At 38.1% G+C, this 25,041-nt stretch overlaps 1 protein-coding gene and 1 pseudogene across 1 annotated transcript; one reads left to right on the top strand and one right to left on the bottom strand.

Moving 5' to 3' along the window:
• The first annotated feature begins 387 nt into the window (after window positions 1–387).
• LOC137740339 (cold-responsive protein kinase 1-like) lies at window positions 388–10,228 on the top strand. The gene is made up of 7 exons (XM_068480200.1): window positions 388–915; window positions 7,376–7,785; window positions 7,907–8,157; window positions 8,563–8,776; window positions 8,920–9,151; window positions 9,385–9,535; window positions 9,655–10,228. The coding sequence occupies exons 1-7, from the start codon at window positions 515–517 to the stop codon at window positions 9,967–9,969; spliced, it is 1,974 nt and encodes a 657-aa protein (XP_068336301.1). The 5' UTR covers window positions 388–514; the 3' UTR covers window positions 9,970–10,228.
• A 1,352-nt stretch (window positions 10,229–11,580) lies between these two features.
• Window positions 11,581–25,041, bottom strand: part of LOC137740777 (protein DJ-1 homolog D-like) — a 27,411-nt pseudogene continuing 13,950 nt past the window's right edge.

The raw sequence follows: 25,041 nt of genomic DNA, 5'->3' as shown, positions 1-25,041 counted from the left end.
TTTATAGTTTGGACCCGACTCAGCTCCTCCCTTCGTTGGTGTCTAGTTTGCTCGCCGGCATAATTGAAATTATTATTGTGATACCCCAATATTGTAAATTCTTGTATTATTTTACAAAGTCTTATAGTAGGCTTGTAAGAAGGGCATCACTATGTAGCGGATAAACACAAATTTTTAAAATTTAAACTCATCTAACGATGATAAATAAGTTGCAAACATCAAAAGATTGTGAGAAAAGTGCACCCACTAGTATAAATGTAAGTTCCTTCCTCTAATCCGATGAGGGCCCGCTTATGTGGAGTGAGTGGAGAGAGATACAAATGCATTGAGTCATGGATGATGATAAATATATCAAGTTTATTTATTTTCTTTTAGCTTGTCCTTGCTTCCATTGGCCCCAATATATACTTTAGCTCACCCGCCAGTCTTCATATTATGTATATCTATGTTTTGATGAACGAAGCCATCCTTTGTCCTTAATCGTAGAGTAAGGCATAAGCAGAGATTATTGAAGATGAACAGAAAGATACATCAGCTGTGTATGCTATTAGCAGCAACAATTACAACCCTATGGTGGCCATGGACTTGCCTGATCATCACAGCCGTTGATGCAGACCCACAGATCAATCTATTAAACAAGGGCTGCAGCCAATACAATGCCACCAACGCGTCCGAGTTCTATACCAACCTCAACGCCACATTTTCCGACCTCAGAACGCAACTGATGGAAAACAGCAGCCACTTTGCGACGGCACAGCAGGTCAGGGGTTCCAACCCTGTTTACGCTATGGTGCAGTGTAGGAACTACCTCTCCGCTGCTGACTGCGTTGCTTGCTTCACTGCTGCCGTGTCTCAAATTCGCAACTGCTCCGCTGCCAACGGTGGTCGTGTCATCTATGATGGTTGCTTCCTCAGGTACACTTTACTTGTCACAAAAAGTAAACGTTCCAATTAGTAATATGATAATGGTATGAAGATCAAAATTTTAAATTAAATTTGCAAATCAAATTATGTGTCACAACTAAGAAATAAACACTTGAGTAATAATTCAATTATCAACAAAAACACGAACTCCAAATATTAAATCAAGTCTTAAGTCTAATATACCTGCTAACTCTGTTATTTATGAGTGTCTAGAACCAAAATATCTCTTAAAATAAATTTTATAATAAATTATTCTATTTATTTGGTTTGTCATTCTCTTGGTCACATAGTGCGACAAAGAACTAATGGTTACACAATTTTTAAATCTGATACGAGTTGAATTAAAATATTAAAAATACGTCCATTTCTTCTCCATCCTTAATATTGAATCCAATATTAATTAGTTACAATATATGGGGTGTTATTGTTTGTTTTAGGCCATTACTTTATTTGGGGCACTTGGTAACACTATAAACTAGGGTCTAAATAATTGTTTAGCATAGAGGGGCGTTTGTATCGTTGACTTCCACACCATTCTCTTAAATTTCTATTAGGGTTGACATTATAACACATACCTAAATCAAAACATTAGTATTAGTATTTAATCTTAAAATTACCAATGAATAATTGCTTACCAAGTAACATATTATTACATGTTTTTCGAGCAAAGAAATATTAGTACATATTGTATTTAGTCCTAAACATCATGTTGCTTAAATAAATATTGTCCATACTTCTAATAACGCCTGTATATAAAGATAAGATTCATTGACTTTAGAAAGGAAAAAAAAATCTATAAGATGGAGAATATATAGTCGTTGTCTTGGCAGCCTGGTTTTATACTCCAAAACTGCTGGCGCCCACATTTTTAATGCGCACAAACATCGCACTTGAACTAAGGTAGTCAAATACCAAACACACTTATTTTTCTTATTTCAGACATTTGTGATAAATTTAGTCGCATTTTCTAGTTAATTTGTTTAATTAAAGGCTTGTTTGGAAATGTTTATAGTGAATTAGGTTGTGTCACATCCCGGTCTAGGCCCCCACCACATTTCAGGCTCAACTCCATCATAATACAATATTGTCCGCTTTGGATCCCGACCACGCCTTCAAGGTTTTGTTTCTAGGAACTCACATGAGAAATTCTCAGTGGATCACCCATCCTAGGATTACTCTGGCGTAAACTCGCTTAACTTCGGAGTTCCGATGGAACCTGAAGCCAGTGAGCTCCCAAAAGGCCTCGTGCTAGTTAGAGATGAGAATATACATATAAGGCTGACAAGATCCACATCCATAGGTGATGTGGGATATTACAATCACGTCTTGATTTTGGTCGGAGTGTGTCAGGTTGTGTCTTGATTTATTTACATTTTTATTAATGATGAATTCCAAAAAATATTTCTTCTAAAAACACTTTCAATCATTTTAAAATACTTTTAAACAAGCTCTAAATAGTTAAAAATATCATATGACTCAGATAATATATATTTAGTTGAATTAAATTTCAAAGGGCAACTATTACCGCAACTGGTCCAATCGGGTTAACAAAAAGTTGGAATGATGGTGGCTGACCAAAACAAGTTTCAATTATTTTACATGGATCCTCTCCGAATCCTTGCATCCTAATCTTAGGGATCTATCAATCTGGACTATTGAAATTTGATGCAATGACTATAAATAGAAGACCTAATTTAAAAAGTTATAATAATTTTAGCCGTTAGATCGAATTTCAATGACCTGAATTGATGGATCCTTAAAATTAAGATGCATGGATCTGAAGAGGATCTATGTCCTTAGTTATTGACCAGTTTGTATAGGAGATGGATTGTCTGCCCTCCCCACCTCATGCCTTACTCATGCCATCTTATTTTGTGCGGTCACGGTTAAGTCACGTCAATATTTACTTTTGATCTTATTATTTTTATAAAAAAAATTAAAATAAAATGTTGACGTGGCTTAACCGTGACTGTACAAAACAGGAAGGAATGAGGAGGGTATGGAAAGGGAAGGGCACAATCCATCTCTGTATGTACAAGGGGGTGGGGATCATTATTAACTTAAAATAATGCAACCTAATTATGAGTTAGGACTAGACAGATGTATAACATTTTTTATGAACACTCTCATAATTTAGACCATCTGCATTTATATTTATTGACTTGTGTGGCAATTTGAATACTGGAACGGAAAAAGATCTTCTCCAAATCCTCTTTGTGGGAATCCGGATGATCAATCAATTATAATCGTTCATTGTACATCGTACGGTCAGAAATTATCTAAAATTTAAAATTTAAAATTGAATATAAATAATATATAACGAAAATTGAATGCACGATGTATTATGAACCACCATAATTAATTGATCTCTCGAATCCCACAAAAAAGATCTGGAGAGGAGCCTTTTCCTACCGGAACTTCCTACACAGTTTTGCATCCCAATAGGTTCTACAAATTTTAATATTTTATTTTACTAATAAACAAAATTCCAATATTTTATTCATTTAATGGAGGGGAGAGAGAGAGACATTTGAAAGAAGATATATATATATATATATATATATATATATATATATATATATATATATTTTTTAACATATGAAGGAGAGAGAGATTTTAATAATGGAATTGAAAAGTGAGTTGAAGAGTATCTAGATTTAGAGAATAAAACGAAGGTCTCAAATTTGAAGATTAAGTTTGTTAACCTTGTTGGACCAAAGAAATTTGGAAATTTTAATGAAAAGTTTTTGGTACTATTCATTTTAATGAAAAATTATATTTTTATATTAAAAAGTTAATCATTATACTATATATTTTACTCTTTATTTTTATCATTTTTGACACACCCCGACCGAGATCAGGGCGTGCTGGCCGTCACACGAAGGTGACGTAGCCATGTGCGCGTGCGGAAGCGATTAAGATATAGTAATATAAAAGTACGAATAATTAAAAACCTAATAGCATACAAAGTACTAGTGTATGTGAGACACAATTCAGAGCAAATCTACAACAGTCCAAAAGGAAAAGATACGACATATTTACACCCGAAGGTGACCCTACAATGGTGAGTGTCTGTCAGAAATGCCGGGACGCCCTCTGGGATAAACCACCGAACTTGCTAGACCACTAGAACCTGGAGGGGCGCAAAAACAAAAGCGTGAGTGGGCAAAAACAAAGTTCTTTGAAAACTCTTTAGCAAAATACATTCTAACCCCTCGCCGTAAAACCTGTATACTTCCCAGAAAATGAACATATATACGTATGTATAGATATGTCAATCATGCTCCACAATATGCCATTCATGCTCCATAATATGCCATTCATGCTTCAAAATATGCCATTCAGAATCTCATAATCAAATATAAATGCTCAAGCGTAATTCACATCAATAACATATAATCTGGCAGCCGGGAGTCACCTAACGTGACATGTACCGCTGCATATAGAGCTCCAATCTCAACTCAACATCTGAATCTGCACACGAGTCGGAACCACCTAACGTGGTCTGTACGACAAGACTGGGTGTAATATATACGCTATAGTGCTACGATCACGTGAAGACTATGCGAATAATCGCGGGTCACCTACGAGTCGGGACCACCTAATGTGGTCTGCACGACAAGGCTTGCACCTAACTTGGATCCAAGGCAAGCGTGTGGTGCAGGTGAACATCACGTGAAGGACTCTGCCCCTCTCTGGGCGGGAGCACTAACACCGGGGGTGCAGATTATGAGCTCTCTAAGCATTTCAAACTACTATTGCATAATAAACAGGATTGCATAACCACATGAATACCGCTTACCTGGCACTTACCTGTGCGTCCACAGCACCAAATACACATTTATATATATGTATGCCACTACTAATACATGCGATGATGCGTAAACAACATTCATATGATGCATGGCATAAAACAAATAACCTTTTCTATTTAATTTCTGGGAATTAATATGTATATAGGTATATACGGAAAACAAAAGCCCACTCACTGATAATTAGAAGGGTCGTAGCCCCCCTGCCTCGAGTGTGTACGCTCGTCCTCGGAAAACGAATCACCTATACGCGAAAAAGCTACGAAAACGTTAATTTAAAAGCACCTAAGCAACTTCTCGTAATAACTTCTCATACATTGCTCAATTTGGACAATTGAATATACCAACGTGATCTACACAACCTCAGGATCACACCCATATTTTTAGAAAATTTTTTGGACCACGCACGCGCCCCCACGCGTCGGCCAAGGCACGGCCCTACGCGCGGCCACGTGCACTGCACACTGACGGTGTCAACAGACGCCGTCAGGAATATTCCGTTAAATCTAACCAGATTTCGTCACTGCCGTTAGGAATATTCCGTTAGACTTAACGGAATATTCCCCTTTCTTCTCCGGCGAGCCTCCGGCGCCGGCGACGGCGCCGGAAAACTGGGAAAAATTCAAACTTAGTTTTCTCCTTCGTTTTTCAACCATTTTTCACGATTAAAACGCCAAAATGAAGCTTAGGACTAGTAGAATCACGATAGACTAGTTTCAAGGGCTAAAAATTGCTAGATCATACCTGCAACAACGATCAAAGTTCGGCCAACTTTGCATCCAACGATCGTGACGTCCAAATTCACCCAACGAACCACTCCGAGGCTCCTTGGGACCTCACAAACACATCTACAAGCTTAGAAATTCCAAAAACACACTAGTTTAGGTTTGCATGAACAGTGCATAATTCGGCCATTGTTGAAACGACGTGAAAACGTTCGAATTCTTACCTGGAATTGGTATGGTTGTGCTCCTCACAACCTCACAAGTTCAATGGTGTAATTGGTTTCTTGATTGGTGAAGGTTTGAGTTGGTTTGTGTGTGTGTCCGTAAGTAGAATGAAGAAGAAGAAGAAGATGAACTCGGGGAGGAAGAGAGAGAGAGAGAGAGAGAGAGAGAGACAGAGACAGAGTGACAAAAGTGAGGGAATGAGGGAGGGAATCCCGGGAGAGTGAGGGTGATGTGTGAGTGTGTGTGGTCCTACAACACCACACTACACAACACTTAACGTACACAAACAAATTAGGGTAAAATTGTAATTTCAATGTGCGTTTCGATATTTCCGGGACGGGATGTCACAATTTTCGTTAAAACTCAAAATTTTCAAACCATTTTTATTAGTTTTTCTAAAAAAATTTAAGTAGCACTTCAAATTTAGCAAAAAGTAGTGTATGTTAACTGTTTTGGAGATGCTTTACACCTAAATAAATCTAAAGAGTGGGTTTTATTATGCTTAGTCCATTTGTATTTATTCTTTTTGTCATTTTTATTAAATAAAATTATTAGAATGCTTTTGGTTAAAAAAAAATTGTAAGAGTCATTTCCATTAAAGCTTCCAATACTAATAGTTTGTAATTCATACAATTCTTAGAAGAAAAAAAAAATGTAGGAGTCCCTTCCATTAATGCACCTAATACTAATAGTGTGTTTGATAATCATTTCAATTTTCACACCTAGTAATAAATAATTAAATTGAAAACAATATTCGTCATGTTCATGGTTAGCCATGTGGTGAGAAAAGTTTACCATAAGCGTCAGAAAATATATATATATTAGCTCTTAAGACTCATGCCTTACCAAACAAAAAGGGTTTAAGGTGCCGATACACTTGTTTTAATGTTTGAGGAGATTAGAACAGGATTAGATAAATGGATAACTTTTCTTATTGAATGATCTCCTACCTCCAAGTTGACTATAAATTTTTTGTTTCTTCTTTCATATCTTAAAAATAGTTATCTATCCCAATCAAATCCTATATACCAACCAAACTAGACCAATGGGTTTAAGGGGCCAGATACACTTGTTTTACAATCTTGTTCTCCTAGACCTCATGATCCAAAGAAATGGTCGTCACCAACCGTTCGGGTTTAATCCAATGATGAGTGATCAATTAACTTTTGTTGTTGTATTTGTACTCTACTGTTGGATTAAGATCAAATGTGATGAAGTGCACGTCAATAAATATTTGTATATTAAATTTGATTGTCTGTGGCTTTTCATATTTCAAAGTTATGTTTTATTAGGTGCCTAGTAACTATAATCCTAGTATTAAATATCTATCTTACCAATATATTGTAATCTTTCTATTTAAAAGACTCAATATATATGTTTAAGACATGCTTGATTAATTAAAAAAATTATATTTTCTTTGTGCAATTGAAATGAGTGAGTACTTTCAACTTTCTAAAATTAAGCGTTTGGCTTTGTCATGTGAGTAATTCACAATTAACTACGTGAGTGATTCCGTTGTCCTGATTAAATGATTCCCATGTTCTATCCTTGTTTCCTCGAAACCCCTATACTTGTCCTACGTTAGAAAGATGGGTTACCACCATTTCCACCATGACTATGTTGTTTTAAGGTTTAAATGTTGACTATCCAAACAAAATATTTTAAAGTTTGATACATGCTTTGGTTTAGGTACGAGAGCGCAGGGTTCTATGACCAGACCACCCTTCCTGGTAATGTAGGGCTTTGTGGAAATATAACTGCATCACAGGTCACTACATTCACTACAGCTGTTGGGTCACTGCTAGTAGATCTTCAGCTTGCAACACCTAAAATCAACGGTTTCTTTGCAGCAACTAGGAACAAAGTTGTTAGTAGTGGTGGTAGCGGAAATGTAACCGTCTACGGCGTGGCACAATGTGCCGAGACAGCTAGCAAGATCGGTTGCCAAGATTGCTTGAAAGTGGCATACAATAACCTACAAAGCTGCCTTCCAGATACCGATGGTAGGGCGGTTGACGCAGGTTGTTTCTTGCGGTACTCTAGTACTTCTTTCTTCTCTGATAATCAGACTATGAACATCGCGCCCTTCTTAAAAGGCGGTAAGAACACCCTTCCATATGTATGTCAATATTACTAGGGTTGTCAAATTTGTTCACCAAATGACATGTCAGCACTCATTCCTTCATCAAACTAACTCGATAATCCTAACAACACATGCAGGAGGTAATTCAAGAAAGAAAGGCATCATCATTGGAGTGGCAGTTGGAGGTGGAGGTCCTCTTCTCATTGTTGGATTTCTTCTCTATTTTAAACTCTCAAGAAAGCCCATGGCGGATCATAGAGGTGACATATTGGGAGCAACCGAGTTGCAAGGACCAGTGAATTATAAATACAAAGATTTGAAGTCAGCAACGAAAAACTTTAGTGAAGAAAACAAACTAGGAGAAGGAGGATTCGGAGATGTTTACAAGGTAAAATAAATAGCAAAATACAGAATTCAGAGACATGATTATGCTCGTATATCAAGTTAGTATTTGTGTTTGTGAAGTTAATAAAGACTAGTCGTCTTTGTTTGGCACTGTCTAGAACTAGATTGCATTCGTACTTAGCAAAGAGCTATACAATGTTTAACTTCTGCTAAAGACCTCGAAATGTCTTCAAATAACACTACAATCTAGTTTAATACAGCTACTATGTCCAGTCCAGTGTATAGTCTAATACAGTCCGTTCTCCTCGGATACAAACATGCATAAAGTTTTCGTAAAAAGGGAAATCCGTAATGTTAAGTCTTTGATCCTGCACGAATGTTTTCCATAGAGTATTCTCTAATTACACCTCTAAAAACATAGTCTCAATGTTACCTAATCTTTTGACAGGGAACTCTAAACAATGGTAAAATAGTTGCAGTGAAAAAACTAGCTGTACTTCAATCCGACAGGGCAAAGGCGAATTTCCAAAACGAAGTCACGCTTATAAGCAATGTTCATCACCGCAATCTTATTCGTCTTCTTGGATGTTGTAGCAAAGGACCAGAGTTACTTCTCATATATGAATACATGGCAAACAGCAGCCTCGACAGATTCCTATTTGGTAATTTTAGGCCTTTAGCCCAGCTAGCTCTAAATTTATGATAAGGAACTGCATAAATGCATGCATACACATATATACTCCCAACATATATGAATTTTATTTTAAGCTGTTCATTTAAAGACATAATTCTGTATGGGAAATAGGTCCAAGAAAAGGCTCTCTCAACTGGAAACAAAGAACTGATATAATCATCGGCACAGCTCGGGGTCTCGCCTATTTACATGAGGAGTTCCATGTATGCATCATACATCGAGATATAAAAACCAGCAACATCCTTTTGGATGATAGTTTCCAGCCAAGAATTGCAGATTTTGGGCTGGCAAGGCTTTTACCAGATGATAAGACTCATCTCAGTACCAGATTTGCAGGAACATTGTAAGTTACTTCACTTCCCACCAAGCATCAAACCCTGCAGGTTTTGGGATTATTGAACCTCATTTTTCCGCCTTTGGCACTATGCTAATTCGGGATTCTTCTGCAAGTTACACCCATATTGATACCGGTCTATTAACCTACTCACATTTTCTGTCCATAAACAGAAATGTTATGAATCTGCTATGTAGGGCCGGTACACTAGAGCAACTTAACAATTCCATCTTGTGTGACAGGGGATACACGGCACCTGAATATGCAATTCATGGCCAATTGTCAGAAAAGGCGGATACCTATAGCTACGGCGTGGTTGTCCTTGAAATCATAAGTGGCCAAAGGAGCAGTGAAGTTAAATCCGATGCTATGGGTGAATTTCTACTTGAAAAGGTAACTTCCAAACTCTACATTATATCTTCTCTCAGATTCCATTGAGATCAGAAATGGATCACGTGTTGCTTACATCTGTTTAGTAAATTTTTTACTTTTATTCACAATTTATTGACTAGGCATGGAAACTGTATGAGAATGGCTCGCACGTGGAGTTGGTCGATGCAACCCTGGACCCAAATGATTATAAACCAGAAGATGTGAAAAAAATCATAGAGATTGCTTTGATGTGCACTCAATCATCACCTGCTCTGAGGCCTACAATGTCTGAAATTGTTGTTTTACTCAAAGGCACAAACTATTTGGAAAATAGGTCGCTTACTAGGCCTGTATTTATCGATTCTGATAAGAAAGTCCAGGGAGAGACATCAACCTCTAATGGTTCTTCCACATCGAATGCCACTGCATCTACTTCTCAACTTTCAGGTCGTTAAATGCTAACCTATTGGGAATGGAGTCCAATCTTGCAACTCTTGTACATAAAAATTTGAAAGTTTTCTTCGATTCTTACTTTATTTGGTGTTTCGGGCTTTGATTTTGTAATTTGTTTCTCTTCAATACTATGAAGTTTTTAAGATACATAGCTTCAGGAGTTTATGTTTTATGTTCACACTTGGTTGTCTTGTAAAGCACGTTTGTTTGTTCTTCATGTTTATAACTAATAAAACTATATTATTTACATAAAAGTGAAGTGGAGAATGTCGGGGAGAGCTACTACCAACCAGTATATATTTGTTGATCGTAAAAATTACAAAGCCTATGTGGCGCGCAGGCCGAGTAATTAATAAGTTAACTACATCATTCGATTGATGCGGGGCGTGCTAACTCGTCGGCCGAGCTCGGCAGAGGAGTAAAATTTGTTGATCTTGCGTTGAGCGCGTTGCTGACTTTTTTATCTTGCGATTGCGGTCGAGGAAAGAACAAATCTCAGCCTTTGGATTCTCGAGCCTGAAGATAAGGCTGCTAGTTCTGCGAAGTTCATGAATCGTCGGCGTCGGATTCAATCACGATGATTATATTCGTGAGAGTATAAGCACGTCGAATCGACACCAAACTATATGGACACAAGTATTCAAAGGTAATGTGTGTCTTGATGGTAAATGTGGTTCGGCCCTCATAATGTCGAATTCTGAAACTCACTTGGGAGTATCCAATCATAAAATCACTCGGCGTTTAATGCGCCGAATGTCGTAACTCGTAACACTTTACTTCGTCGAAAAGGCTAATAAGATGACCTCTGCCAATAAGGATTCGAAAACCCTTCTCAACCGAGACTTGGATAGGTAACTAGTCGGCCTCAACATAGTGCTGTTTATCCAAACTGAAGGTGCTCCTCGGTCGGCTGATTCTACAGCAACAGTGTTGTTTATCCAAACTGAAGGTGTTCGCCGGTTGCCTTCACAGTGCTGTTTATCCAAACTAAAGATGTGTCGGCGGGAAAAAGAAAATAAAAAAATCTCAAGATGTTTGAGAGGTTTTGCGCAGGGCAGTTGTGTGTTGAATTAGAGGTCCTTGAATTGCACCGTCCTTTCTCTATTTATAGCAGCAAAACCCAATCCTAACCATACTCAAACTAGGACTCCTTACCCTAATCCATCTTACCTCGGCCAATCCCACTTCTATTAGGATTTTGAATTTAACCTCTTACTAGGCCACATTAATTTCCATTTTTCGGTATCCTTATCTGGTGAAAATCGTTACTGCATCAGGACTTAACCACTTCATTCATCTGCTTCACAACAGGGCCCACCTACTTCCTATTCATCTGGAATATTCTTTTCCAAACGGGGCTTGGCTGACTTTTAGTTAGGCGGCTGATGAACAGGCTGGTTTGTAGAAATCCTCGAACAAAGCTTATGGGCCGAGAACAATTCCATACTCGGCCCAACCCAATAATTTTAGGTCCAAACAATATTCCTTTTGCTAAATTAAACTCCTCTTCCAGTGGCTCAAGTGAAAAATCCTGATTCATTAAAAGGTGGGGGATGATGAAGACACCTTAAACATTTGTGACACATTTTACATATATTACATGAAATTAACAACTAACCTAGGACAGTGGAACTGGACGTAGAATGATACCACCCAGTTGCTGCGACCAGATTTCCGTCAGTGAAGCAGCTATCTATGGGATCAGGTTCCAACTATGTCGCACCCGACAGAATCACATTGAGCTTCACTGCTGGGTATGCAGTACATTTCTTTCCCTGAAGCGTGGCCAACTAAAACATTTATGACATGCTAATAGGGCGTGAAATTAAGTATATTAACCACTAATCAAAAGAACGGAAATTTTGATCGAATTTCAGGAAACAAAAGTCTGACTGCTAATGCGGAAATTGCGTTTTAAATGAAAGCTTATGTCAATAACCACACCTGCAGAACACCAGTAGCAACTAAAATCTATTTCACCACCGTAATGACTGAGGGATGCAACTGGCTTCCCGGCTTCCATAATTTGTTTCACTATCGCAATGATATTCTCATTCAGTGCCAAATACTTTGGAGCTTGACCTCCATGGATTACAAGAGCATCGTAACTTGAGACATCTAGAGCGTCAAAGGTCAGTTGTTAAAACGAAATATGGCCTGGTTTCTCACTTTAGGTTTGGTCCCCTTCAAAATCATGGACAGCAGTGGCGCAGATATCACTGGCTTCCTTTTGGGGCAAACTGCATTGACATCGCATCCCAGAGCTTAAAGGGATTGAAAAGGCACAGTTATCTCATAATCTTTCATGAAGTCCTACATGTAAATAAGTTAAATAACGTGAAGCATAATGTTACGGTCTTAATTTATGACGTTAAAGATTAATAAATGAAAACACAACTTACCCTACAGAGAAACAGGATCCTTCTATCCGAACCAGTTATGTTGACCCCCAGTGCCTTCACAAAATGGCTAATGAACTCGGGATTACCTTCATATGTAACCCTAGAAACACATGACGACGTGTCCTCAGTTTCTACCCTGTGAGCCTCAGCAGCAACCAATACAAGTCTCACAGGCGGAAACCCTGTGCACTTCCGCCTTCTAATCGAGTCTGCAACTGCTAGGACCAATAAACCATGACAAGTAGCAGCAACTGGCTTTTTGGAGTTAGAAAACTTTCTCACCAATTCTACAACCGATGCATCCATAGCAAGATACTCAGGAGATCGCCCTCTTAGTATTACTAGTCCATCGTAGTTGTTAAAATCAATGTCATCAAACAATGCATTCAGCGTGAAATTATAACCACGTGATTCAGTATTATTCTGCAACCAAAAACTTACAAAAATTCATAGTAATTTTGGCTAATTGTTTTCCAAAAAGAGCAGGAAAACTAGCAAGCAGTTTATTTATTCCAAATAAATGAACTACGTCCACGTCAGGTTCCACTTTGCCAATAAGCGCATAAACATCATTTTACACACCCGGGAATGAAATTACATGGAAAATTAGGGATGGGTTGTCACAACCTACCCTCTTTAAGAAAATTTCGTCCCTGAAATTTCAACACTACTGAAGATCATAATTAAAGAACAAACATGGATAAAGATCTTGCATACGCCCCTCTGTCTCCCAGGTAGCTTCCTCAACAGAGTAGTTTCTCCATAAGATTTTTACAATACGAACAAGTCAAATCTGGGTTAATCTCTAACGGCTGAGGAGGAATCATATGTGATAGATCAGAGATGTATCTCCGTAGCATGGACACGTGGAACACATTATGCACTATTGACAATTTTGGAGGTAGATCAAGTTGGTAAGCAACTTCACCGACTCGTTCAATGATCTGATATGGCCCAATGTAATAGGGGCTTAGCTTTCTTTTCTTCTCGAAACGTACAACACCCTTCCATGGTGACAGCTTTAAGAATACCCAATCTCCCACCGCATATACCCTGTGTGTCGAATGTCTGTCTGCTATACTCTTTTGTGGATCCTGTGCTGCCTTCAGATTACCCTTTATCATTTGGATATTCTGTGTCGTCTCATCTACAATTTCAGGGCCCACCAAAACCCTTTCGTCGACTTCGGACCAACACAGTGGTGTACGAAAAGGTTTCCCATATAGCACCTTAAATGGTGACATACCAATGCTGGAGTGAAAGCTATTGTTGTAGGCGAATTCTATCAAAGGTAAGCGCTTGTGCCATTCGTCTTCGAATTGCAAGACTGAAGATCTCATCATGTCTTCTAGCATTTAGATAGTTCTCTCGAATTGTCCGTTGGTCTGGGGATAATAGGCGGTGCTGTAGAGTAATTTCGAACCTAGAGCTTCTTGAAAAGCTACCCAAAATTTTGAAGTAAATTTGGGGTCCTAATCAGAAATAATACTAACTAGAACATCATGATACTTAATAATTTCAGAGACGAAAAGTTCGGCCAAAGAACTTAGCGGGTAGTTTTCACGAACAGGTAAGAAATACGCTGACTTGGTAAGCTGGTCAACAATTACCCAGATATCGTCATAGCCATTACACGTACAAGGCAGCTTGTACACGAAATTCATTATGATATATTCCCATTTCCACTGGGGTATAGGAAGTGGTTGTAGTAGCCCGAATGGTTTCTTTCTTTCCGCTTTGACTTGCTGACAAACTGAGACTCACGTACGCAGCAATTTCTCTTTTCATTCCTAGCCAGTAGTAGAAAGGTCAGAGTGTATAATACATTTTAGTACTCCTGGGGTGCATTGCATAAACTGAGATATGTGCCTCATCGAGAATTTCTTTCTTCAATTCTTCCACATTCGTTACATACATTCGGTACATGCCATCACGTCTCCGAATTCTATGATCTCCTATATTGCCATTCAACACTGCTTGCTTTAACTCATGAGATTCTGAGTCATTCATTTGAACTTCGAGAACACGATCTAATAAAAATGGTCTGACTTGAAAGTTGGCTAGTAGGGCTTCTTGGTGATTCACACCCAAAACAGTTCCAGTAGATCTTAGATTGATCAGAAGAGGAACATGACATGCATAAAGAGTATTGAGTCGACTGTGAGATTTCCTGCTGAGAGCATTTGGTACAGTATTCGTACGGCCAGGGTGATATTCAATAGTGCAGTCATAATCGCTGATCAATTCCATCCATTTACGCTACCGAAGATTAAGTTCTTTTTTAGTGAAGATATACTTGAGGCTTTTATGGTCAGTGAAGATTTGACACGTTTCCCCATAAAGATAGTGCCACCAAACTTTTAGAGCGAAAACAATATCTGCCAATTCAAGATCATGAGTAGAGTAGTTCATTTCATAGGGCTTTAATTGTCATGAAGCATACGTGATCACTTTTCCATATTGAATCAGCACACAACCCAAACCATTCAAAGAGGCGTCATTGTAGATCCTGAAATTCCCACTGTCATCGGGAAATGCCAAAACAGGTGCATGACAGAAACAATACTTCAACTATTGAAAATTCCGTTCACAATCATCATTCCATTCGAATCTAACTCCTTTCCTGGTCAACCTTGTTAGAGGTAGTGCTATGGCTGAGAAATCTTTCACAAAGCGTCGATAGTAACCAGCAAGACCAAGAAAAATCTGTACTTCAGTGACAATCTATGGTTGCTCCCAAATTTTCACTGCTGCTATTTTCTAAGGATTTACGAGAATACCCTGAGCTGATATCACGTGTCCCAAGCATGACACCTGATTCAGCCAGAACTGGTATTTACTGAATTTAGCATATAGTTGATTCTCCCTTAGCTTCTTTAAGACTAAACGCAAATGTTTAGCATGGTCAGCCTTGCTCTTGGAATACAGCAGAATGTCATCAATGAAGATAATTACGAACCTGTCAAGGTACGAACGGAATACTTGATTCATCAGGTCTATAAAAGCTGTTGGAGCATTGGTTAATCTGAATCGCATCACAAGAAACTCATAATGACCATATCGAGTTCAGAAGGTTGTTTTCGGAACATCATCACTTATAATCTTCAACTAATAATAATCGGACCTTAAATCAATTTTCGAGAAAACATAAGCACCACGAAGCTAATAAAAATATCATCGATACGAGGCATTGGATAACGGTTTTTAATCATCACTCGATTCAATTGTCTGTAATCGATACATAGTCTCAACGTTTTGTCTTTCTTCCTCATGAACAAGACTGAAGCTCCCTAAGGGGAAGTGCTCGGCTGGATAAACCCCTTATCAACAAGTTCTTGCAATTGATTTTTTAATTCTCTCAACTCCATAGGAACCATATGATAAGGAGTTAGAGAAATGGTGTATGTACCTAAAATTAGGTCGATGGTGAACTCCACATCACGATCAGGTGGTAGGCTAGGTCAATCATCAGGAAAAGCATCAGGAAAGTGTTTGACTACCCGAACGTCTTCCACACGAGCATGAGTCTTTTCAGTCATCACTACGTGAGCTAAGTAGCTTTGACAACCTTTTCTCAACATTAGCTTCACCCTCATGGCAGAGATAACTCTGTGTTTCATACCACTACATTTGCCGACAAAAGTTACAATAGGCATGACTGGTTGATGAAAGGTAACAATTTTCTGGCGACAATTCAACATGGCCTAATTGTAATCTAACCAATCCGTGCCCAAGATAACTTCGAAATCAACGATATCCAAGAGAACAAGATTAGCTGGCATTCAACTTACCCATGATTAAGTCGAGATTACTCTAAGCATCTTGTATGATAATGTTGTTGACACGACCCTACACTTGTTATCTGCCTCCATGACTTCTGTTTGCCTGATTCTGATTGCAACGTCCTTGATTACTTCGACCCTAGTTGATTTGGTTAGTCTGCCTACCCGAGCTGCCACTGCTAGAAGCTACATCAAGATTCTGATATCGTCCTCCAGTATAACCTCCCTGGTACTGCTGATAGTCGCCCTGGTTATATGGAACGTCAGCTGGGTAATGATATGCTGCTCCCGGATACTTAAATATATCACCCTGTCAGTGAAAAACACCATCATAACCTGTCTGCTGGTAGGTACTAGGTCTGGAATCTGCTGTAAAGGAACTGTAGGTGCTAGTGTATGAGGCTGATTTTTCTGATTCTGAGGACATTGACTAGAGTTGTGCCCCATTTGACCGCATGTGTAGCATTCATTATTTCCCCTCTTACATTCACCGTAGTGGCAATTATTTCACATGTGACAGAACTGTGCACCGAAATTGTTGAAGTTCTTTTGATTCTGAAAAACTTGAATTGCCAGTGGATCTACCGCCCCTTCGAGTTGTATTGGAATTTGAACCTCCGCTAGACGATCTAAAACTGTTACTGTTTCTCTTGAAATTTTGAGTATTTCGAGGACCAAATGATGACTGCCCACTGTTGTTATTCTTCTGAATATTACTATTATCATATTCATCATCATCATTAGGGCCATTTTTGGAATCTTCCACATGAAGCAAAATCTCTAAAAATTCTTGACAGAATATTCCATTAAGTCTAACAACTTTACCTAACGGCGTCAGAATATTCCCCTTCTTCTCCTATTGTCCTCTGTCGTCTGCCACCGTCTGGTTCGCCGGATTCTGGAAAAACTTAGCCAAATTTTGTAAAAACTTTGGAACTTCATAACTTCTTCATTTCTCAACCATTTTCGACATAATTTATATGGAAATGAAGCTTAGGAAGACAAGAACAAGAATGTACCTTTCAAAAGTCCAAAAAGTGGATGGAAATGGACTGAAAAAGCCTCAAAAATCTCGGACCCATTTTCGTCGTCTCAAAATCGTGTGTTTTCACATTGACTCCATTTCAAACTTAGGATAATGCTCCATGGAGTTGTATAGATGTTTCCAAACTTCCTAAAACCTTGCAACTCGAACAGAAAATTGTTGGAGAATTCTCACCCGAGTCGGAGCACCGAGTTGCTCCGAGTTAGACGCTCAAAACTCAATCATTTTAGAATTGGTTTGTACGGATGGAGTCATGGTGATGTGGAGAGTACGATGGTAGTGGTTTAAGGTCCGATCTATGAGGTTTGATGATGGGTCTTTATGTTGCAGAGATGAGAGACACACGGGGTGATAGAGAGAGAAGGAGAAGAAGAGAGAGAGAGAGAAGACTTCTAATTGTACAAAAAGAGAGGGGGTGTCTGATTAGGGGAGAAAGTGTAGGAAGTGAAATAATTGGTTGGTGAGATAAGGTCACAGGACCGCTTTTTTAAAGAGAGAAAGTGATTAGATTTTTGTATAATTCAAGGTACACGAAATCTATCTCCTTATCAAAAATAGTATTTCCTACACTAAATAATAAGCACATGTATACAATTCTACCCGTTGTTAACGCACTTTAATTAAACGTAACTTCTTCGTTACAAATCAGATTCGGGCCTAACTCACGCTCACGCATTCGTAACAACGAGTACTATTTAATTACGATAACAAGAAAAATAAATTAAAAGCCGAATAACTACGTCCACGTCAGGTTCCACTTTGCGAATAAGGGCATAAACGTCATTTTACACACTCGGGAATGAAATTACATGGAAAATCAGGGATGGGTCGTCACATCTGGATCATCGTGCATCGTGCATCGTGCGGTTAGATATCTTTTTTAAATTTAAAAATTAAAATTAAATATAAATAGTACCTAACAAAAACTGACCAGATAATGTATGATGAACGGTTGCAATCACGGAATCCCTAAGATCCTTAGGAAAAGGATCCGGCGGGGATCCTTTTACTAGAATTATAACCACCTTTTAAAGTTTATAATAATTATAACCAAAAGTTGATATGAAAGTACGAATACATGCACCCTTAAAATGTTTTCTAGAAAAACCAAAAAACAAAACTTCTATGCTTTCATCTTTAGGTAATAATATACACCTCCCGAATACAATTAAAACTTTTATTTTTTTTGATAAAAGATACGATATTATTGAGAATAAGGAGCCATGACAAGAGGATAGTAGAATAAAAGAGAGTGACCCTTGAAAAGGCCTTGTCGAGTTTACCAACCCGAAATCAAGGAAAGAAGGGGCCACCGAATACATCAAATACTCGAAAGAAAGCTATATAGCACTATCCTCTAACAAGGCATCTACAACTAAATCCGAAGGTTCCTCAAACCCAATCACCTCCTATTCCGATCCAATTCCAGCTCGTGCAAGTCGATGGGCCACTTGATTGGCTTCTCTTTGGACATGGCTAAATCGTGAATTAGATAACCCTTAGCTTCTCACAAATTGTGGCATCCTAGAAAGCTTCATTTCTGCCAAAAATTAAAATCCTGTTCCTTTATATCATGTTTATGGGGGGCAAACTGCCCCTTCAGCATAGATTTGCTGGCAATCTCTAAGAATTCAAATGAAAACCAAAAGCCAAGTATACAATTATGTACCAAATGTAGTTTGCTCATGTTTACTTGGTAAGGGATTATCTAAAGGCGAAAAAAGCTTGGATATCACGGCATCATAGAGAAAACCAGAAAGAAAATGAAGCGAGACGCGATGAAAACCCATCCCCAAATCAATTTTGTTTCTTTCCAAGTGTATCCTCCAGACTTGTGACTTCAAAAGCAAACAACAAAAACGTCAATTTCTTTGGGTCTGATTGTATGAGCAAAACAGAAGTACCAAATTAGAAAAGGAAGAGATCTATGGTGGACTATGGAGGAGGAGGAGAAAGAAGTCAAGTTCAATTTTTTTTGGAAAACCTTTTAGGCGTATATAATACTTTCATATCAAATTTTTGTTATAATTATCATAACCTTAAAAGGGTGGCTTTAATTCTATATGGGATTCAAATTTTGGTTATGTGTCCAAATTTCCCAAATAGCTTTCTTATTAAATTCTCAAAGGAGCTGATTCATTCCTTTAAAACATTTGCAATTGCAACTGTGTGCCTCTGTCAAATTGGCATGCTTGGAAAGAGCTTTCCTCAATGCAATTCCGCCTTATAACCTAAACATGTTATCCTGCCGCAAGTTCGCCTTCTTTAAACAAATGGGTACACGATAAGGCAACTCCTCCATTGATCAGAGCCTACAGGATTCAATTCAATTTTTCTAGGAAGATCAAGTACTTTATTTCCATTCTCTTTGAAACTATTTTAGTAGTCTGTTCATGACGGTTTGTAGGGTTTTAAAAATTCAAATGATGATGTATCCATCATCAAAACGTAGAGGATGCGAACACAAGCGTTTGTTTGTTTTTTTTTTTTTTTTTTTCACATTTTTCACACTTGTAAATTAATTATTATGAATTTTTTAATGTGCTTTGGTGTTTTTAAATTACTTCGGTATTTTGTATGTGCTTTGAAATATTTTAATTTATAAGTGAGATTAAACACTATGGGTATTGTAGTAAGGTTTTTTTAGTAGTTTAAACTTAACAAACTAACTTTTTTCTTTGAAACAAGTTACTTGCGCGTAAACTTGTTAAGAACCCCAATAATGATCAAATTAGCTAATGTGTTGATCCGAATGCGTTATTTCGTGTTGTTTCGAACTGAATTAATAGATAGTGTGAAAAATTTTCTCTGCAAATCCACAAAGTCAAGACCTGCTTTCAACCATGCTTGTGGCAGCCAAATCATATCTTCTCTTTGAAGAATTCCACGCCACACCACCAATACAAGTTGAACTTCAATTGTTGTAACACATGACACATATAGATAACAAATATATGAGTCAATCCTAACAGTATACATGTAAGTTTCTTCCTCTAATCCAATGAGGGCCAATTTATGTGTGCTTATGTGCAGTGGAGAGAGATCGCAAATGCATTGCGTCATAGAGATACAACGCATTGCGTCATGGATGTTGATGATGTATAACTATATATATGAGTAATATTAGGGAAATTAAATTTGTAGACAAAATTATGTGTCATCAATAGGAAAATAACACATTTACCAATGGTTAAGTAATAAACCAACCAACAACTTCCATTTCGTCTCAATATATATATATATATATATATAAGCTCACCTGCCAGTCTTCATATAATGTATATATCTAACGAAATAACAACCATCATGTGCCCTCAATCGTTGATAGTTAAGGTATAAGATTATTGAAGATGAACAGAAAGATACATCAGACGTTTATGCTATTAACAGCAACAATTACAACCCTATGGTGGCCGTAGAGTTGTCTGATCATCATAGCCGTTGATGCAGACCCACAGATCAATCCATTAAACAAGGGCTGCAGCCAGTACAATGACACCAACGCGTCCGACTTCTATACAAACCTCAACGCCACATTTTCCGACCTCATAACGCAACTGATGCACAACAGCAGCCGCTTTGCGACGGCACAGCAGGCCAGGGGTTCCAACCTTGTTTACGCTATAGTGCACTGTAGGAACTACCTCTCCACTGCTGACTGTGCTGCTTGCTTCACCGCTGCTGTGTCTCAAATTCGCAACTGCTCCGCTGCCAACGGTGGTCGTGTCATCTACGACGGTTGCTTCCTCAGGTAAACTTTACTTGGTGACAAAAAAGTAAACACTTTACTAATGTCGTCACAAAATCATTTGCTCGTCAAAAATCTCTACAACAAGCCACCGGCAACTGTGACCACTTTGAACTTTCTTTGTGTGTGCCTATGTGGTTTCCAACCAAACCAACCAAATCTAAATTAAACTCTAACACAAGCCACCGGTAATTGTGAGCACTTTAAAATGTTTTTTTTTTTTTTTTGTTTGAGTGTGTTATGCCCTTGTGACTCGTCAAAACAAAATCCTAACTCCGAATATTAAATCAAGTCTTAAGAGTCATAGATTTTCCTTTGTTAAATTTTTTTTTTTTAATTAAAGGAAGGGGAGAGAATTTTAAACTATTACAATAATTATTAAATCTTAAGACTCATACCTGCTAGCTCTGATTATTTGTGAGTTTCTTAAACCAAAATCTCTCTTAAATTAAAATTTAAAACAAATTCTTCTACTTATTTGATTTGTTATATTGTTGGTCACCTTGTGAGACTAAGAATTCATGATCACTCAATTCTTAAATTTCATATGCAAGTGGTCCTCTACTACAGTGGTGGAGAGAAGTGTTGTCTTTACACCACGGCGTAGGTTCGAATCCCATCAACTCCCTAATCTAACAAATCTATCGTATGACCAAAAAAAATTCCTAAATTTGATATCAGTTGAAATTAAAATATTAAAACTACGTCCATTTGTTCTCCATCCTTAATATTGAATCTAATAATAATTAGTGACCATATATATTTGATCGTGATCCAAAAAAAAAAAACATATGATAATTTGTATGGGGTATTATTGTTTGTTTTAGGCCATTACTTTATTTGGGACACTTGGTAACATTATAAAATGGGAGCTAAGCAATTGTTTAGCATAGAGGGGCGTTTGTATCATTAATTCCAACACATTCTTTCTTAAATTTCTGTTAGGGTTGACATTTTAACATGTACCTAAAGCAAAACATTAGTGTAGTATTTAATCTCAAAACTGCCAATGAATAATTGCCCATCAAATAACATATTAATTAGTACATGTTTTTCGAGCAAACAAATATTAGTACATATTGTATTTAGTCTTGTACATCATGTTGGTTAAATAAATATTAAAGTTCACAGTCCTAAATTTGAAGATGATTTTCTATGATAGCCCGTCCCAAATTATGTTATCGATTTTGCCCTTGGACGTGAGTTGGTGTCATGAGTGATTTGTTTTTTTTGGTTGGTGACTCAGTTGGACATCACACACTCACACACACCCATACCTTTCCCGTTGACCTCTCTCTCTCTCTCACTCCTTTCTCTCGAATTTTCTTGCCATTTCCATACAACCCGTACGAACAAACCTCAAACCAACCCTTCCAGTAGCAGATCGTGATCGTGGTTGGTGTTTTTGGACTCCGTGCAAGCTCAGGAGTCGATCCATACTTTTGGTTGGACGTAGAACCTTCGAAAACCCTAGTTTCTCACGAGCTCTAATTTGGGTACTGTTCATGCAATCGTGATCATGGAATTTTCAGTGAGTTTTAAGGTTATATAGGAAGCTTTAGAACGTCTTCACGAAGCTTGGAGAAGAAAAACGAAGTGATTTGGACGTCAGCGAGTTAAAGGTTTGGCAGGAATATGGAAGGTTTTTCAGGCTACTTTCCGTTGGTTTTGAGGTCCCCAAAGTGGTAAGGTTTTGTTCTACTCATTGTAAGCTTCATTTTAGTGAAAATTTCATGGAATTTGATTAAGAATTGAAGAACATATGAAGTTTTGAAGTTTTTCCAGAAACTGGCGAAAATTCAAGTTGCAGACGGCGTCAGGTATATATATAATGGTATATTCCATTTTTGGACAGAATATTCCCTAACGCCGTTAGGGTTTTCGTCTGTGTGCCAGGCACATGCCTGCCCATGGCCGACACGTGGCGGCGCATGAGAGGTCGGAAATTTAATTGAAAAATATGGGGATGTTCGTGGTGTTGAGTAGATCACGTTGGTATATTCAAACACCCTATTTGAGCAATGTATGAGAAGTTATTAGCTAGTTTTGTTTATGTGCTTTAAATTGACGTTTATATAGCTGTTTCACATATAGCTGAGACCTATCCTTAGGACGAACGCAGTCAATCGAGGTTCGGGGCTACGACCCTTTCACATACCAGTGAGTAGGCTTTTGGTTTTTAGTATATACCTATATGCTTGGTATTTTTCCCAGAAAATGAATTTGAATGAGCGTCTTGAAATGCCATGCAAAGTATCTGCCTATTTTACTCATGCATTAGTAGTTGCAAATATTTATGATTGGTGTTGTAGACGCATAGGTAAGTGCCAGGTAAATTTATAGATTATGGTTGTGAGATTGATGATTATGTGAGATGTGTTGAGAACTCATAAACCTGCACCCCAGTGTTAGTGCTCCCACCCAGAGTTAGGGCACAGTCCTTCACGTGATGTTCATCTCTCGCACCATATGCTCATCTTGGATCCAAGTTAGGTGCACAGTCCTGTCGTACAGACCACTATAGGTGGTTCCGACTCGTAGGTGACTTGCGACTATTCGTACAGTCTTCACGTGATCATAACACTTAAGCGTATTTATTTACACCCAGTCCTGTCGTACAGACCACTTTAGATGGTTCCGACTCGTGTGTAGGTATATTTGTTGAGATGTGGATTTGAGCTGTGCAGGTCACGTTAGGTGACTCTAGCTAGAAGGATGAGCTCTAGATTCAGCCGTACAGGTCACGTTAGGTGACTCTGGCTAACATATCATTTGCATTGATTTATATCACCTGACTTACATATATTTTATGCTGAGATATTTAACATGGCATATTGGTGAATTTTACTATTCTGAGCATGCTTGTGGTATATATAGATATATATTATATTTTCTGGGAAATTATACAAGTTTTACGGCGAGGGGTTAGAACTTTTGAGATATGAAATGATTTTGAAAAGCTTTGTTTTTGTCCACTCACACTTTCTGTTTTGCGCCCTTCCAGGTTCTAGGTAGGAGTATGCAATGGTGGCATACGAGGATTCCTGTGGTGGTTCTAACAGATTTTACAAATGTAGGATCACCTTTGGGTGTTGTTTAATTAGTACTTGTCTAGTCAGACTGCACTTAGGCTATTTATCTTCTGGATGTGTATTTCACACTTACTCTCACACTAGCATGCTATCTTAGCTAGTACTGTTAGTAGTTTGGTTTTTATTTATTTGTATTTCTCTTTATCATTTTTCTTCCGCACTATGCACATGGTTACGTCACTCTCACGTAACGGCCAGCACGCCTTGATTTAGGTCGAGGTGTGTTAGTTGGTATCAGAGCCTAGGTTTGGCAGTCCTGCATATTTTGTGATTATTCTAATTATTTTGGTGTTTTCTGTGAGAACTATGCCGCCTCGTAGAGAGCCATGTCATTTAGCTGAGCCTAGTTTCCTCGATATAGCTCAGTTGGGGGAAGCTATTGCTACTGCTATTCAGTATGCACTCCACCCTCCTTAAAAGACACCCTTGGAGATTATGTATAATTTAAAGTTGGATAAGTTTGAGGGTAATGAAGGTCATGAATGGGTAGAGCGGTGGCTCGACCATCTTGAAAAGACTTTCCGAGTGTTGCAGAGTCAAGGGAATCTTCCCTATGAAAGGTGGGTCGAGATGACTACATGGTTCTTAGGTAAAGAACCAGCATCTTGGTGGAAACACGAGGCTTATCCGATAACACCAGAGGAAGCAGTTGACTGATAAGTGTTTAAACAATTATTTTAGAAAAGGTTTATTCCTCCTGAGTATATTGATCGCAAGAAGCAAGAATTTACTCAATTGAGACAGGGGAAGCTGACGACGAATGAGTATTACAGGAGATTCACTGATTTGTCTCGCTATGATCTAGAAGTTGCTGCTAATCCGGTTGAGATGCTTTGTCATTTCAGATTGGGTACTTAGAAGAAATGGCGTTCTATGGCAACCACCACTCCTTGTGCTTCTCACCAGAAGTTTTATGAGATTTTGTTGAGGATTAAGGATTCAGAGAATATGCCTAGTGAGAGTGAGGAAGAAGAAAATGACGGCAATTAGAAGAAAGATGATAAA

This window comes from Pyrus communis, chromosome 7, assembly GCF_963583255.1.
Source record: "Pyrus communis chromosome 7, drPyrComm1.1, whole genome shotgun sequence".
In the NCBI taxonomy this organism is placed as follows: domain Eukaryota; kingdom Viridiplantae; phylum Streptophyta; class Magnoliopsida; order Rosales; family Rosaceae; genus Pyrus; species Pyrus communis.
The sequence above is the reverse complement of the archived record's forward strand: the minus strand, read 5'-3'. Positions and strand labels throughout refer to the sequence as shown.